At 38.1% G+C, this 17,342-nt stretch overlaps 2 protein-coding genes across 3 annotated transcripts in view; one reads left to right on the top strand and one right to left on the bottom strand.

The window, feature by feature from the left end:
• The first annotated feature begins 2,464 nt into the window (after positions 1-2,464).
• fkbp3 (FKBP prolyl isomerase 3) lies at positions 2,465-10,363 on the top strand. Its single transcript, XM_043697317.1, has 7 exons — positions 2,465-2,659; positions 3,160-3,261; positions 5,144-5,257; positions 6,118-6,253; positions 8,592-8,659; positions 9,100-9,197; positions 10,032-10,363. Exons 1-7 carry the CDS (start codon positions 2,555-2,557, stop codon positions 10,084-10,086), a joined length of 678 nt encoding a protein of 225 aa, XP_043553252.1. The 5' UTR covers positions 2,465-2,554; the 3' UTR covers positions 10,087-10,363.
• LOC122553491 (ubiquitin-like protein FUBI) overlaps positions 10,205-17,342 on the bottom strand; it is a 34,480-nt gene continuing 27,342 nt past the window's right edge. For both annotated transcript variants that reach the window (XM_043697320.1, XM_043697319.1), the window contains exons 3-5: positions 13,115-13,259; positions 12,216-12,271; positions 10,205-11,454 (exon numbers count right to left, since the gene is read on the bottom strand). In XM_043697320.1, the coding sequence (XP_043553255.1) occupies positions 11,329-11,454; positions 12,216-12,271; positions 13,115-13,259 (327 nt within the window). In that variant the 3' untranslated portion in view covers positions 10,205-11,328. The remainder of the gene's footprint in view (positions 11,455-12,215; positions 12,272-13,114; positions 13,260-17,342) is intronic.

Below are 17,342 nucleotides of genomic sequence, written 5' to 3'. Positions count from 1 at the left end.
TGAGACATGATTTCCCATGCACAAAACCATGTTGACTACCTCTAATCAGTTCTTGCCTTTCCAAATACATGTACATCCTGTCCCTCAGGATTCCCCACAACAACTTGCCCACCACCGTCAGGCTCATTGGTCTATAGTTCCCTACTTTTTCTTACCATCTTTCTTAAATAGTGGCACCACGTCAGCCAACCTCCAGTCTTCTGGCACCTCCCCTGTGACTATCAGTGATACAAATATCTCAGCAAGGACCCAGCAATCACTTCCTTAGCTTCCCACAAAGTTCTGGGGTACACTTGATCAGGTCCTGGGTATTTATTGGCCTTTATGCACTTTAAGACATCCAGTATCTCCTCCTCTGTAACATGAACATTGTTCATAATGTCACATTTATTTTCCTACATTCTATATCTTCCATGTCCTTCTCCACAGTAAACACTAATGCAAAATACTCGATTAGTTTCTCACACATCTCCTGCAGTTCCATACACAGACTGATCTTTGGGGGGCCCTATTCTCTCCCTAGTTACACTTTTGTCCTTAATGTATTTATAGAATTCCTTTGAATTCTCCTTAACCCTATTTGCCAAAGCTATCTCATGTCCTCTTTTTCCGTCTTGATTTCCCTCCTACTGCCTTTATATTCTTCTAAGGAGTCACTCGATCTCTGCTGTCTTTACCTGACATATGTTTCCTTTTTTTCTTAATTTCTTCCTCAATTTCTTTAGTCATCCAGCTTTCCCTCCACCTACCAGCCTTGCCTTTCACCCTAACAGGAATATACTATCTCTGGACTCTCATTATCTCATTTTTGAAGGCTTCCCATTTTCTAGCCATCCCTTTATCTGTGAATGTCTGCTCCCAATCAGCTTTTGAAAGTTCTTGCCTATTACCATCAAAATTGGCCATCCTTTAATTAAGAACTTCAACTTTTAGATCTGGTCTATCCTTTTCAGGAGGTGAGTCAGGAGCCTTTGACCTGTGAGTTAACTAATCAACTGGTGACTGGAAATTCAGCAACACATTTCTAGATGAAAATGTTTCACTAAATGAATCTCAACATTTTTCTCCTCAGAGTAGAGGAGATCTTGTCATGAGTATCAAATATTAAATTGAACGCAATATGAGTAAATCCCTGTTTTCAACTGGAAGAAGTGTTTGAGACTTGCATAATGAGAAGGGAGGAGGTAAAAAACAAGTATTACATTTCTCACAGCTATTAGGAACTGTGTGAAAGGGAGAGATTGAACGGTGATTGAGGTACAAATTAGAGTATTATATAGAAAGTGGTCTATTTGGCCATTCAAAAATCAGGCAATGACCATCTCCAACCATTGCCTCTTGACATCCAATGCTGTTACTATCACTGAATCCCTCACCATTAACATCCTAAGCTTACCACTGACCAAAAACACAACTGGACTCAGCAGATAAACAGTGTGTCTACAACAGCAGGTCAGATCTCAAGGTTCATGTAATTAATTCGATTCCTGTAATTAACTCCAATGGACTGTGTGTTTCCAACTCTCAGGCAGTTTGCAAAACTGGCCACTGGCTGCACTGCTCGCACTACAATGAAAGAGCAAGTTTACTGTCAATGGGGACACTTGTTCTGTCATATTGTAATGACGTTCCAAAAAAGTTGATTTCAATGAGTCAGGGAGTTTGACTCTGCCCTGCGGTGTGATTTTATGGCAGTATCGTCTTTATTCCTGGCAGATGTTGTTCTGCTACTTAGCAGTGATGTAGCAATGCACCTTACTTGTTTCTTCATCTTGATAATGAATGCAGCAATGTCTGTGGCGTTTAGGTGAATGAAAGATGAACAGATGTTGAGGGGATTGGATAGAGTGGATACAAAGAGGATGTTCCCTCTTCTGGGAGACTAGAACTCAGAGACATAATTCAGGAATAAGAGATTTCCCTTTTAAGATCAAAATGCGGATTTTTTTCCTCCATTTTCTTTTCTGGTAATTTTATTTTATAAAATATTTGATCAAGGCTGAATTAGATCCATTTTAATGGACATAGGAGTTAAGGTTGATGGGGTGTACACAGGAAAGTGGAATTGAGAACACAATCAGATCAGTCATGATATTATTAAGTGGGGGAGGCTTGAAGAGCCAAATAGCCTGCTCCGCTGTTCCAATGTTATTGATCTGAGACGTTAAACAATCTCTAACCAGAGATATTGCTAGATGTGCTTACAACTTCCAGTATTCTGTTTTTATTTCATATTTTTAGTACCCGCAAATATGTTGTTCTTTATCAAATTCTCAGACGTCTGTACTGTTTTGATGCCTTTGTAAGACCCCTTCTTTCTTAAGTAAAAAAATGGAAAACACCTTTATCGTAGTTCTTTCAGACCTGCAGGTAGTTTTTATTTTTAAAAAGAATCAGCGATGCTGATTATTGTATGTTGCGGCTGGGAGTGTGTTGGAAACGGATGCATCCCACCATGCATTGCGGTACGTTTTTCCAAGATGGCGGTTGTGAATAAGGTCTATCGGCGGCCGCTGGGTGGCGGTGCAGTTTAGTGGGGAGTCTTGGGACGGTCATGGCAGCCGAGCCAGCGAGGCAGTGGACCGAGGAGCAGCTGAAGAGCGAGGATGTGGCAAAGAAAGAGATTATCCAGTTCCTGCAGCAGAGCGCTTCGGAGCCGGTGAGGGCGGGGGTGTGTGCAGGGTTTCTGCTGGTTGCCCCCCCACCTCCCCGCCCCCAGGCTTGGGCAGTTGTTTGTGCCGGGAGCAGCGCCACTTCGAGCCTGGAGAAGCCAGTCTTGCGGCTCGGGGAGTCTGGCATGTGGCAACTTGGCCTTCCTTGCCTGATGCGTTTGCAAAACTGCAAAGCGGCGAGAATCAATGTTGATCACTTTTATTACAGTCACCCACTTCGTGCCTTCGGATCTAACGCCACAAATGTTAGGTGTGGTGTGCTGTAAAGTTGCTGAATATTTCACTGCATAAATACAAATCTTTATTAATTTAAATACACAAACCTGACTTCATTGCAAATTGAAAAAAAAAGTCTCAAATACAAAACGATATGCAGTTTTAAATGTGAAAAAGGCATATATTTTAGAAAGTTGACTTTTGAATATCAGAAGTATTGGAAGTTGGATTTCGGTGACATTAGTACTTAACATGTTTTTTTTCGAATTAGTTTCTTAGTGAACATAAGTTAATGGGAAACATCAAAAATGTTGCCAAGACTACAAAGAAGGAGCAGCTCGTAGTTGCCTACAACCAACTTTTTGAAACTAAAGTGAGTAATTATGCATATGATTAGATGTAATTCTAGAATTTGTGAAAATGACATACTTTGTGTTCACATTGCTGTAATTTGAACCATTTTTATTACTGGAGTACATCAGATTAATAGTTCAAAATTTGTGTTTGATTTTATAATTGCAAATTTATGGTTTGCAAGCCACGATAGTGTTACGTTTTCATTCCTGTAGCACTTTTTGGTGACATGGCTTGTATATGATCACCACCATCACTGTTCACAATGAGGATACCTTCTTTTGGGTTGAATGAAATAGATTTCAAGCAGATTAAGCAACTGAAGACTGGACAACCATGAATCCGTGGGCAGATGCAGTTTGTATCCAAACACAATCTGTAACTTCATGGCCATATGCTTACAACCCCAGCTCCTAAATCACTATTACCATCAAGGTGGAAAATAAAACCTGGGTTCACCAGGTTAATATTTAATTTTAGGTTTGCCTGGTGGTCCTCCTGGCATGCATGCCCTTCTGCTCTCTTCATTGAATGCAACTAGAATTTTTTCATATTTTTCATATTTTTTAGTCACACACCTCCTCTATAATCTTATGCTTCTTTAAAAACATGTGGACCTGCTCTTTGAATCTATCTTGGTAACTAAAATGGTTTGGAATGGGAATTACTCTACTGTCCCACCCTTGAGAAACTCAATATTACCCACTGTATGAAGGGACCAAAAATGAATAATCTATTTGAAGCTTAAACAAAGTTTTGTATAAAGAAGAAATAGGTATGTTTTGCCTCAGTGAATTATCTTGGAAATGTATCTTGGTACGCTACTTAGGCTAGCCATTACTTTATAACAATTGATGATGAACTGTTAGAAATTGATCCATCAGAATTCCTTGATTGCCTTCCCTACCTACTTGATGCTTTTCCCTATAGGATGTGTTTATACACTTTTCTTGTCAAATGCATAAAGCTGCATTTCTCCAAGTTAAACTTCATTTGCTAGTAACAGGCCCAATCTCCCAGCACATTTCAACTTCCTGTTGTGGAAGGCTTCATTTGTATTCCTCACTCTCTTGTAACTTTGCATAGTCTGAAAATTTACACATCAATCCAACATCTACACCTAGACCATTAGTCAAAATAGTTGATAGAAAATAATATAATAGTAATTATGCAGGCATTGTATAATCATTGTGTCCTCATGAATATAAGTAGGATGAAATAAATTTTGTGTAATTGGAAGATGGAAAGAAATTGGTAGATTCCTATTGTATATTCTGATTGCTGTCAACGATGTCGAAAGGCTTCTGTTACAGTGAGAATTATGTAAAAAAAATCTATGGAACAGTTTTTTATCATCTCTGATCCTCATAAACTTTTTTGCCAATCAAGTACTTTTGAAATGTAATTGCTGTTATAATAGAGAAATGAGACAGTTGACTTATGCACAACAGCATTCCATAAACAAGAGTAAGGTTTGTTTATTATGTGTTTATTGATTGTTCGTTGAGGGATAAGACATCAAGGGTGCCTTCATTTCCTTTGTTGAATAAGATTGTGTATCTTTTACATTACTTTAATAGCATGTCTGGGGCTGTGGTTTGATGTTTTATTCCAAAAGGCATAGCATTGTAATAGAAACTTTACACACTGCAGGATCTAACAAATGGTAATGAAATAAATGACAGTTAAATGTTTCAAAAAATTCCCATATATTGTTGTCTGGTTCTTGTGTGCTGTCAGCATTATCATTCCTCTATGGGAGGCCAGTTTATTCATGGCAAATTGAGTATTTATATGAACTTCACTATGTTTACACAGACAAATAAAATTACAGGTTCTTAGTTTTGGTGGTTATTGTGTATTTTCTTTTGTTTTATAAACTGTGATTCTTTAACTTGCAGAGGTTTAAAGGTACTGAATGTGCAGATAAAGTGACTCAGCAGCTTAAAGATGTGAAGCTTGGGGCTGCTCAGGAGAAAGCAAAGGCCAAGAAACCTGAAGTGACTGCAAGTGAGGTTAGTAGACTAAACTGGAAAATCCTTGCTTTTTAGAGAGTCGGCATTCTTGGATTAAAAATATATAAGGTATATACTTTTGAATATGATACAATATTCAATGGTCCAAATTTTGTTGGGAGTGTGGTGGTTTTACAGTATGCTCTGTTAGATTTATTGGTTTCAAATACTTTTGTCCACAAAGTATGAGTTGATTAGAGTATGCAAAAAAAGTATAGTGAACAATAAGAAATCTCCTTAACTTTAAAGAATTGAAAATTGGATGAGGAGTAAATACAACAGTAAATTCGAGTAGGTGAATTAAATGTCAAATCAGATTATGAAACAAAAAAGAAGCAGAAAGAAAGGTTTAAGAGACAACAAAGTGACAATAGAAGATTATTTTTAAGACACCACATTTGTAAAATCTCCAGTAATTTATAACCTGAGAAAGTGGAACTCCATTTTTAAAAAATGTTAACACAGGTATGCAAACTTGATTGGCAGACGATTATAGCACTATTAAATGCATAGTTGCATTTTTAATTTCTAAGCTTAAATTCCATTAAAATCACAGGTTAAAGGCACAATGTTATTCTCTCGATGCTGATTATAGAATTGGACAAATTATCCAACAAATACGATAATCCACAATCAAGAGTATTTTTTCCACGTTTCAAATTGCTGGCTGAATTGAACATTAATAGAACACTTTTTTGAAAAAAGTCTGGGCCACTGTTCCCAAAAACTCTCTGCATTAGATAATGTTGGTTTATCTTGTTTCACTGTTGCTTGTTTGAAATATTATGATTTGTAAGTTAATTAAATGAATAAAATTCTGTTCTAACTACCATTTCAACACCTTTTATGATCATTTCTAGGAACCACCAAAATATACCAAATCCATTTTGCAGAAAGGAGATAAAACCAACTTTCCCAAGAAGGGTGACACTGTCCACTGCTGGTACACAGGATCGTTAGAAGATGGGACTGTTTTTGACACAAATATTGCTTCTAGTAAGAATCTGATACAGTAGCAGTGTTTTATAAATTAGAATAAATAATTCGGGCTCTGAGCAAGTTTGTGATATGATGTTAGGCAAAAGTGAGGACTGCAGATGTTGGAAATCAGAGTCTAGATTAGAGTGGTGCCGGAAAAGCACAGCTGGTCAGGCAGCATCAGAGGAGCAGGAAAATCGACATTTCGGGCAACATTGATTTTCCTGCTCCTCAGATGCTGCCTGACCTGCTGTGCTGTTCCAGCACCATTCTAATCTAGACTGTGGTATGATGTTGCCTATTCTTCCAAACTTATCTATATCCTTCCATTTAAAATATAATCTTGTGTTTTTCTCTTTGTAATTCAGTGAATTTGTCACATTATTTAATTACAAATGCAGATAAACCAGACTGTGAACTCAACTTGAACCTTAGATCTTACTGTAGAACCTTTTAATCAGATTTTGTGTAATGGAGAAAGGTTATAAGATGTTATGATGGTGAAAATATTGTAAACATGAAACCTCTTATAGTAGTTTCAAGTGTAGTTCTATTATCTGTCCTTTTTATTTTTACAAAACAGAATGCTTTCAACTTCTTCCTCAACCTTTAAAGAAATAACAAACCTTTTACATTTTTTCTTAAAGAGCTGTCATAATCATTGAGTCAGAGACATACAGCACGAAAACAGACCCTTCGATCCAACCCGTCCATGCCGACCAGATTATGAAACTTTAAAGGGTTCAGAAAAGATTTACAAGAATGTTGGAGGATATGAGCTATAGGGACAGATTGAAGAGACTGGGGCTGTTTTCCCTGGAGCGTCAGAGGCTGAGAGGTGACCTTATAGAGGTCTATAAAATCATAAGGGGTATGATAGGGTAAATAGACAAAGTCTGTTCCCTGGGATGGGGGAGCCCAGAACTAGAGGGCATAGGTTTAGGTTGAGAGGGGAAAGATATAAAAGAAACCTAAGGGGTAACTTTTTCACACAGAGGGTGATGCATGTATGGAATGAGCTGCCAGAGGTCGTGGAGACTAGTACGATTGCAACATTTAAAAGGCATCTGGATGGGTATATGAATAGGAAGGGTTTGGAAGGATATGGACTGGGTGGTGGCAAGTGGGACTAGATTGGGTGAAAACAAGAAAATGTGTGTAGTGACTGACATTGCACATTCTTATTTTTTTGGGAGATACATTCATATAGGATACTGTTTTTAAACATGTTAAATACTTTTTGCATTTTAGAATTTTAGACATATTTTAGAATGGTCTCTATAACTTCTCTGGATACATTTCCTGAATACATTGGAAACTTGAGAGCAGTGCATTTGATTTTCTTTTTTTATTGTTGCACCAAGTATTTAGTCTTTCACTGATGGCACAAATTACACTAAGAATTCATGGCACATTCTGTTAACTTGGTGAATTTAGTTTTAACCTTGGAGTTTGTTGTTTTGAATTGTATTTGATACAGTTAGTTGGATTTTGATTTCTAAGAGGGCAGCAACTTAAGGATCTTTAGAGTGAGCAGTTGGCAAAACATATGGGGCCTTGGGCTTCATAGAGGCATTGAGTACAGAGGAGGGAAGTTGTGTTGAACCTTTTTAAAGGTTTGGTTACTGCAGCTTTTATAGATTTTTTTTAAACATTCTATTCAGAGATGTTATCACAGACCTCTGAAGCAGGTAGGGCTTGAACCCAGCCTTCTAGCTCAGAGGTAGGGGCGCTACTGTCATACTACAAGAGACCCTGAAGCTTTTATAAGATAGACCGGGGCAAAAAAAACTCATTAGCAGATGATGCAAAGTCTAGAAAACACACAGGTTGAAGATTTTGGGGAAAGAGAACATGAAGAGGAACATTTTTAAGCAGCAAATGGTTATGATTTGGAGCTCATTGTTTCTGAATCTACCAGCCTTGTGGTCAATCATTTCAGAAGAAAACTTGATGGGAGTAAACTTGCGGGGATGACATTGAGCTGGAGAGTTGGACTAACTGGATTGCTGCTTAGAAAGGCAGAGGGCTGAATTAGTTCCTTCTGTAACAAATGTAATTCTATGACTAAAACACAGTTTCATTTTGTTTATTGCCCCCAGGATATTACTGATGATTTTTAATTTAAATAAACATGTTTTGAAAGCTTGCTTCTTCCACATTTCTGCTGAAAGTAGTGATTTGAGCTTAGGTGTAGTTCCAATGTTGTTTATAAATAACTGGTCTTTTTGTCTTGATTAAGTTGGAAAGAAAGACCTTGCTTCATATGTTGCAGAGAATGCCTAATAAATTAAGAAAAGTAAATGATCTTTAAGATAATTCACTCTTAAATGATTAATGGAATTTCTTTCTATAGGTTCCAAAAAGAAGAAGGCAACAAAACCTCTGAACTTCAAAGTAGGAATTGGAAAAGTTATTCGAGGGGTAAGAATGCAGTTTTTATAGCAATGTGTACATTTATCTTTATTAACATTGCATTTAAATTGGTATTTGCTTCTCGAGTTCTCAACTAGCACTGATAGACCTCCACAAAGTGACCATTCTTCATTTTTTGTAAGGACATTTCAAATCTGTGGATCCTGTAATAATAGCCAAACACATATTTTACATCAAATGCAATGAGGAACTGGAACCTTCATTGTAATTTCCTTTCTTCAAGGCCAATAAGACCACGTGAATCAAGCTAACTGCATTTGAAATCAATCAACTCAGTAAAGATCAGTTCTATTATGAAACCTTAATGGTTTATTTGGATAATAATGTTCACCAATTCAGGCCATTGAAGATTTGGAAAGTTTGTTTTTAATGACTAATTTTTTTTGTTGACTGACTTGAATTTATCATTCAATCCTTTTTTTTTATAGTGGGATGAAGCACTCTTGACTATGAGTAAAGGGGAAAAGGCCCGGTTACAGATTGAATCTGACTGGGGATATGGTAAGAAAGGGAAGCCAGAAGCCAAGTATCCTTTTATTATAGCTTGTTGAAAATAGTTTTTCTGTAAAAAATGTAGAGAGCTCAGCTAAACTTACCAAATTGCATTAGCAAAATTAATCAGCAGTGAAATTGAGAAAAATTGTTTAGTCCTTATAAAGATAACATTTGGAGACTATATATTATGGAGAGTACATAGGTATGAATACATTATGGGAACTAAAAGATGAACAACTTTAATAAATTTCCAATACCAGCTTATTCATCAGAGGTGTTTGGTATGCTTGCCTTTATTGGTCGGTGCATTGCATATAGGAGTTGGGAGGTCATGCAGCAACTATATAAGACATTGGTTAGGCCACTGAATACTGCATGCAACTCTGGTCTCCCTGCTATAGGAAGGATGTTGTGAAACTTGAAAGCATTCAGAAAAGAGTTAAAGGATGTTGCCAGGGTTGGAGAGTTTGGAGCTATGGGGAAAGAGGCCGAATATACTGGGGTTATTTTCCCTGGAGTGTGTTGGAGTGACCTTTAGAAGAGGCTTATAAAATCATGAGCATGGGTAGGGTAAATAGACAAGGTCTTTTCCCCTGGGTGCAAGAGTCCAAATTTTTGCATTGGATTAAAGTGAGAGGAGAAACATTTAAAAGGGACCTAAGGGACAACTTTTTCACATAGGGGGTGGTGTACATATGGAATGAGCTCCAGAGGAAGTCTGCAGGCTGGTACAATGACACCATTTAAAAGGCATTTAGATGGGTATATGGGCCATATCTGGTTGGCATGGACAAGTTGGACTGAAGGGTAGTTTCTGACTTTGAACTTGGGTACATAATGAAACTTTCTTTAACTATAAAATCAGAATTCCACCAAACGCTAAACTAATATTTGAAGTTGAGCTTGTGGATATTGAGTAATTTGAATGCAACATCTTGAGCTATGCTTTAAAATACTGCCTTTGAATTGGCCAATGTTTTATTGGAAGTTTGTTCTTAATCTTGTTAAATAAAAATATGCAGCTTATGAACAAAATTGTGCATTTGTATAGAACTTTATTGAATTGAGTGTTGAACATAATTACACACAAGGCAGGTTTTTTTTTGCTGATTTCATTAAGTCTTGCATTTCAGAACTGGCTTTGCTTGTATTGAGAATTGTTCACATTGCAAACAAAAATAAAATGTTTTGAAACCACTGGAAGTTGTAAGTTCATGAAATATACTTCTAAATGCTGGTGTGAAACTGAATTACACTTAGCATGTACAATACTAAAGGCCTACTAGTCTTTTGTACATCACTTGAGGTGGTTTCATAAGTTGCTGGAAGTGTAGGCACTCACCAGGGTACCAACTTCTGCTTTAACGTCTAGTGACAGCCAAGCAGTATGAATTATTTTCTACTTGAGTTAGCAACAGATGAGTTTGTGGATCAGGAGAAACGTGGGCAGAAACAAATTCTGCATGTGGCATGTCGATGATTTGTACTGAAAACATCAAATGGTCGAGTTCAGATCATGATTGAAGACAAGCTGGGATTAGGACAGTTCAGATTCTTTAAATGTGACACTATTAAAAAGAAACTAGAAATATTGAAAGTTTATTCTCAATTCCAAATCTTTGCTCGAAAGAGTTTGATAAATGCTTTTTGCATATGTTGTATGTTATGAAAGATTTATCAAAAATATTTTTACTCCATCTGTGAAGCATGTTAATTACTCATTTGTTATCACTACTTATGACTTTGTACCACTTCAGTGAGGTAACTCATTTAAACTTAGTTCAAAGATATAGTTACCAATAACACTGAAATTGCACTCAGCATAATTTTGCACACAATATAGAATCCAGTAGATAGTGCAATTGGAACGTGAATCTAGACTTAATGTGTAGAATACAAAGAAGAAAATCTTGAAAGTACATTAACAAGTGTTGTAATTGGGTGGAATACTTGTATATTTTAGTGAAGTATACAGTTAATCTGTTCTACAGTATAAGACAATTGTCAAAGTTGCTGAAAAGTTTTTAAAATTACTACAGGATTGGAATACGATACAAACCAGTTGCTTCATTTGAAACAATTCCAGTCAAGTTAGCCAGTCTGAGGTAATGAGGCATAAATATCAATTTATTGAATCAATTCAGGTTCTGCTGAAAAACATTTTAGGAGTTTGAATTTGGTCCCTTCCTCTTTCCAAAGCATGGTACAACATTTACAAAACGACGATTGTACTGCATGCGCCTCTTTGCACGGCCAGTCTTCTTTTTCCTCTTCTCTTGTTTTGCAACCTATGCAAAAGAATAAATCAGTGAAAATTTAAGATATTAGTGTAAAATGTAGGATGGAAGATATTGCCCCTTTTCAAATAAAAAGGATGCAGAGGTAAAGATGTAAAAGAGCAGGAAATAAAATACAACCAAAGTCAAAATGTAGCAAAAACATGATAGGGAAATTAGAGACTGATATTGAAGGAAACAGCTACACAGAGTGGAAACATTGAGGATTCCTGGAAGATTATTACCATTATGAAAGTCCCAGGGGACTGAAAAACATTTCACTAAAGGAAAAGAGAAACTACAGGTAACTAAAGTCCAGTTAGATTAACTTTTGTTATTGGGAAACAAATATTATAAAAACATATTAGAGCATTTAGAAATGCTTAAAATCAGGGTCAGCACGACTTCATGAAGTGGAAATCATGCCTGAGAAATTGTAAAATCTTAAAGAATTTAGTATAAGATTAATAGCATGGATCCAGGATTGGCTAAGTAATAGAAGACAGATGGTTGAGATAAGGGCACATTTTCAGACTGGCAACCCCTTTCTACTGATGTGGTGTGGGGATTAGTGCTTGACCCACATATCTACAATATATTAATGACTTGGGTAAGGAAAATTAATGTACTATAGGGCTGGGGAGGCAAGGTAATTCACAACACCTGATTGCCAACCTTGCTAGCAATGATATTGAATATGATTTAGGTACACATTTGGATAGACAAAACTATAGCAAAACCTTCAAGATACTTTTGTCGCAGGTCAAGCTTACCTTGGGAGTCTGACCTTTCACTTTTCCAGCTCGAGCAAGGGATCCATGGACCTTGCCTAAAAAGAAGAGATGTTGCTAGTATATTTCAACACAGACATTTTCCTACAGAGCTTTGCCAATATATATTCTAGTGATGATAAATCCCAAGTCAAAAGCTTGCGACAGCTCCTGGATTACCTGAAAGCTGGTGTACAAACTGGTTACTGGCAGTTACTGTAGGGAAGTTGGCAATTATGGACAATACCAATAACAGCTTGTTCACTTGAGTTGATTCACTGCCGAAGTATAAATTCCATGCTTGGAGCTCTTGTGGCACAGTGGTTGGTGTCTCTCAACCAGGAAGCACGTGTTTATGTACTACCTGCTCCATGGGTGTCTAATATCTCTGACCAGGTTGATGAGAAACTAATACCATGCTTAATTCAGATAGAGAAGCTGCACCGTTGGCAGTGGCAAAGCTGTGTTCTAAGCAAAAAAGTACATCATCTTAGAGGTGGTCAGAAAAAAAGTCTAATGACATTAATTGTACATTCCAAAGTCAAATTTCTCAACTGTTCCATGATCTGCAACAAAATGAAGGTGGGCAATTGAAAGTGACATCAGTGTAGAGAGAATAATGAGTTTGAGTTTAATTTTGGTCACAATAGTCTGGCTATATGGCAAATGATTCTTCAGTCTAATCAACTGAAGTGAATATTACCTCTACAAAATGCATTTCAAGGGAAATTCTTCACAATTACATGGAGAAAAAAAATAGTTGGCTATGCTGTTAGACTATTGTTTGCAGCGTAACATCAAGTTGGACCAGTCAGGTCAACTGAATGACTGCTGCCAATAAATGTAAACACGCTACATTTTTAACATAGTAATTAGGGAAATTCAAGAACTATAATACATACCACCCAATAATCGAGCAATTACTTCAAGTGTGCAGTGCTCATTGATACCACATTGGCCGATGATAGCATCATCATCTAAGGGAGTGCCAGCCAAGAGGATCACTTGGTCAACAGCAGAGACCCCTTCTAAGGATTCAACATGGGCCTGAATTTAAAGAAATATTAATGACATTCTTGGGGCAAGCAAAACATTGTAGAAGGATGAATATACATAATAAACAGCATTTTAAAATTCAGAGATACAGAGGAGAACAGGATGCTTTGGACTACTATCCATGGAGTTAAATATGACTTCAAATTTGGAGTGAGCTATTAAAGTATTCGAAACCAATCACAAAATATCACAGTTATATTATTGTATCAAGTCTGCACAATTCACCCTCTTTCTTACCAGCTCTAGCATACAGTGTTAATTTAATCCTACTAGTAAATGTAGGGGCTTTCTGACCATAAAGCCACTTCATATAAACAGTGTAATAGGGAACCTTAAACCATCCGTTATCAGTACATTACAGACTTTATTACTACAAATCTGGGTACAATATAGCTAATCGCACAACACCCAACTGCATAATTATAACTGAGGAACTACCAGCATTGACAACAGCAATTAAAAAAAAAATAAAGACAGCTAGACAGAGCCAGAAGAGCACACTAACACGACCAAATGAACAGAAACAAATCACTCCTACATTTACTGTATCCAAATGTGAAGTCATCTCCAAGCAACAGAATTTGTAGAAATTACTTCAGTGGTGACATTGGTAGACACCCAATATATCCTTCAGGTGTATAAAATCTGCAGGAATGATGATTCCGGATGAAGGGCTTGTGCCCAACAAGTCGACACTCCTACTCCTCGGATGCTACCTGACCTGCTGTGCTTTTCCAGTGCCAAACTTTGATCTCCAGCATCTGCAGTCCTCACTTCCTACTACTCAAACATAAGTAGTTAATTGATTCCAGAAATGTTCCGTTGAATTTAATCTTTTGATAACATTTGCTCTTTTTAATCCTTCCAAATTTAAAGGTGATTAGAAGACGTTTTAGGAGAGAGGTCAGATACATTCGAGTCATTTAAGCGATTCTTGGATAGGCACATGGAGGATAGTAAAGTGAAGGGTACGTAGGTTAGTTTGATCTTAAGGAGTAGGATAAAAGGTCAGCACAACTTCAAGGTCCCATACTGTGCTATATTAAATCCTCTTTAACAGCTTTGTATGAAGCCCGAACATGACTTAAGTTGGAAGGCAATTAATTCCTAAAGCCACAAAAAGTGTACGGAAAGGCCCAAAGTGTATCAATAATGGATCCGACAAATGTTTAAACAAATGCTATTTTTGGGACAGAATCAGTGGCAATATTTTAAGAATAGGACATGAACCAACTTTGTATCATTTAGCTTCCAGTGCTTCAACATCAATTAAGCAAACCCTTTCTAAGATGCTGTCAAATGAGGATCATTCCATTAACGACAACTATCCATCTGCTCCACTTGTCCGACACTCACTACAATGTCACCAGGGTTGACACCAACTTATTTCCGACAATTCAGTGTCTAAAATTTTCCAGCATTAGAATCTAGCTTCAACTCCCAGATGTGACAGGACAGCATAGTAACATTTTAAAAATGCAGTAATTGCATTGTCCAATGCATGAAGTATTAATTAACATCCAGTTTAATTGCTAGTCAAAGTCATAAGTAACTTTAATACAGTGCTTCCCATCACTAATCAGCCGTGTTGTCGCCCATCAATATACAAGTTATAAAAATCGGTCACCTTGAAGTGCACTTACACAAATGTGCAGACCAAACTCTATATGCCTTCCACATTGCCTCAATTATTAGATATGCCACAGTGAGAAAGTCCATAGCATTAAAAACTTGTCTTTAAACATTTAGACTAAAACAGAATGCTGAATTATAGAACACATTTACTGCACTAGAAAATAGTCAGGTAGGAAGGCTCAGAAGGGGAGGTGTGGGGGGAAAGAAGAGAAGGGGAATTCAAGGAATACAGAAGACAAGGACATCTGGGCTCACCAAGAAAATTAAGAACATTTGCCTTAGCATCAGTGAATGACCCTGAAATGAAACTCCGTACTATCAAAAGCTTTGTAATTAATGGTCAGATCCTGTCAGTTATAATGGATTCTTATTAACTCTTGCAAGCGGGGCAGACAAAAAAAACTTTGCCGTTACAAGACCCTGGCTTGAGAGCTCAAAAGGACACTAGACAGAGATTATTTTAGTGCTAAGGCTGTTGGAGCCAGTAGAAAATTAACTCAGTGCTTACCTGCTGTGGATTGAATTTAATGGCATTTTGGGATTTTATGATAATATCGAGTAGCCACTACATGTTATTAAGTACAAACTCTGAAGGTACTATTGATGAAGCTTTAACTTTCTTGCTGTTCTTGCATCCCACTCTACAGACCTGACAGACTGCCCCACTCAATTCTAACTAATCAAATCTTATGTCTTATTTGAATTTGAATCACAACCCTGAAAAGAAAGCATATTTAATTCAAAGACTAATGAATCAGTTTAAATACAACCTTATGGTAACATCTCAGTCTCAGGTACAGAATGATTCAGTGTTTAAAGAGCAAGAGTGTGGTCCTAGCTTAGAAATTATTCTAAGCCTAACACTGAAGAGACTCTGGCATATGTGTCAGGAAGCCATTTTATGATGAAAAGTTTGCCCTCCTTGCTAAGAGACCATTTTGTAAAACAATAGTATCAGACACCTGAGCTGTGCAAGTTTACCTTATGAACTCTCCAATTAGCTCAGACTGGTGCCTCTTTATGATAGGAGTTTATCTTGCTAGCAGGTGTCTAACTCAGCTGGGTATGTTTTTCCCCACCTGATGAATGACTTAGGGCCTGCAGGAGTGATTATTTAAGCGTACACAGACCTGTCAATTAACTTTTCTTCCTTACGAATTATTGCCTTTCACTGTTATCTGTCTAATTAAGAACACGCGAGGGGATCCAAGACGGCGCGTCCCAGCAAGTCTGAGTCTACAGTGCTCCTCCCAAGACTTGGGTAGAGTGGGTCACCCACCCCCACCACACTCACCAAATCATTTATAATAGTTGTTTAATTTTAAACTTAAACAATCTAATCTTTAGTTAAAATGACTAAAGGGGAGGGAGCCCGCAGCTCTCAACAAGCAGGACCCCCTCCCCCACCCTCTCCAGCTGCAGCAGAGGTGTCCACAGCCGCCCCGGGGGACTTACCTACAGTAACAAGCCTTGTGGAGATGATCTCCAAGCTGGATACGAAGATCGACGCTTTTATCGAGGAGTCCCGAAATCGCTGGGACTCACTCTCGGCCGCGCTGCAGAAGCACGACTGATACATTAAAGAAATCGAGCGCGGAGTCGGAGGGGCGGAGTTAAAGGCCGCGACCTCCGAAACTACAGCTCAATCGGCCGTGGATTGGGTCCAGACTCTCGAACACCTTAGAGAATTACATTGACGACCTCAATAATCGAGGTCGCCGAAAAAAATATTCGTTTGCTGGGCTTTCCCGAACGGGAAGAGGAAGGCCAGCTTACAGCATTCCTCCAGCAGTGGCTGCCACAGCTTTTAAATCTGGAGGCTGGATCAGGCCAGGTAAGGGTAGAATGGGCCTACCGGGTCGCAATACGCGGGCCCGGCTCGAACCAGAGCCCATGCCTGGTCCTGTTCCGCTGCAGAGCTACAAGGAGAGGCAGATACTTCCCCCCAAGCTATGATCTATAAAAGGATCCAAGATCATGTTATTCCAGGACTTTTCCCCGGCTCTGGTTCGAAAGAGGAAGGCATTCGATGAGGCGAAGAAGCGTTTAAGGGACTTAAATATTCAGTACTCCTTACGCTACCCAGCGACGTTACGCTTTAACCATGAAGGATCCGTATATAACTTCGGATCGCCAGAAAAGGCTAAGGAATTCTTGGACTCTCTTAGATAAACTGTAAGACATAATGGATGTTGGTTTGCCTTTCCCCCCACTTTGGTTTATATCCCCCCCTTTTTTTTCTCTTACCTTACTGTTTAATATTATCATGGGGGGTGGGGAGAGGGATTTGATATACTCACCCCCCCGGGGTTGTATTCTTTTATTATTTTAGGTATATATGAGGGATATATATACATATACATATATACACACACACACACACTGGGGGGGTTTGGTTAATGTTGGTGGGGGGGGGGGGGGGGGGGGAAGGGGGTTACC

Source organism: Chiloscyllium plagiosum, chromosome 10 (genome assembly GCF_004010195.1).
Source record: "Chiloscyllium plagiosum isolate BGI_BamShark_2017 chromosome 10, ASM401019v2, whole genome shotgun sequence".
Classification (NCBI taxonomy): Eukaryota; Metazoa; Chordata; class Chondrichthyes; order Orectolobiformes; family Hemiscylliidae; genus Chiloscyllium; species Chiloscyllium plagiosum.
The sequence above is the reverse complement of the archived record's forward strand: the minus strand, read 5'-3'. Positions and strand labels throughout refer to the sequence as shown.

Bases quoted from the DNA above. Each gene is read 5' to 3' on its own strand.
- fkbp3 (XM_043697317.1), top strand. From the start codon at position 2,555: ATGGCAGCCGAGCCAGCGAGGCAGTGGACCGAGGAGCAGCTGAAGAGC. The intron at 3,262-5,143 runs GTGAGTAATTAT...TTTAACTTGCAG, and splicing joins ACCAACTTTTTGAAACTAAA to AGGTTTAAAGGTACTGAATG. The intron at 5,258-6,117 runs GTTAGTAGACTA...GATCATTTCTAG, and splicing joins CTGAAGTGACTGCAAGTGAG to GAACCACCAAAATATACCAA.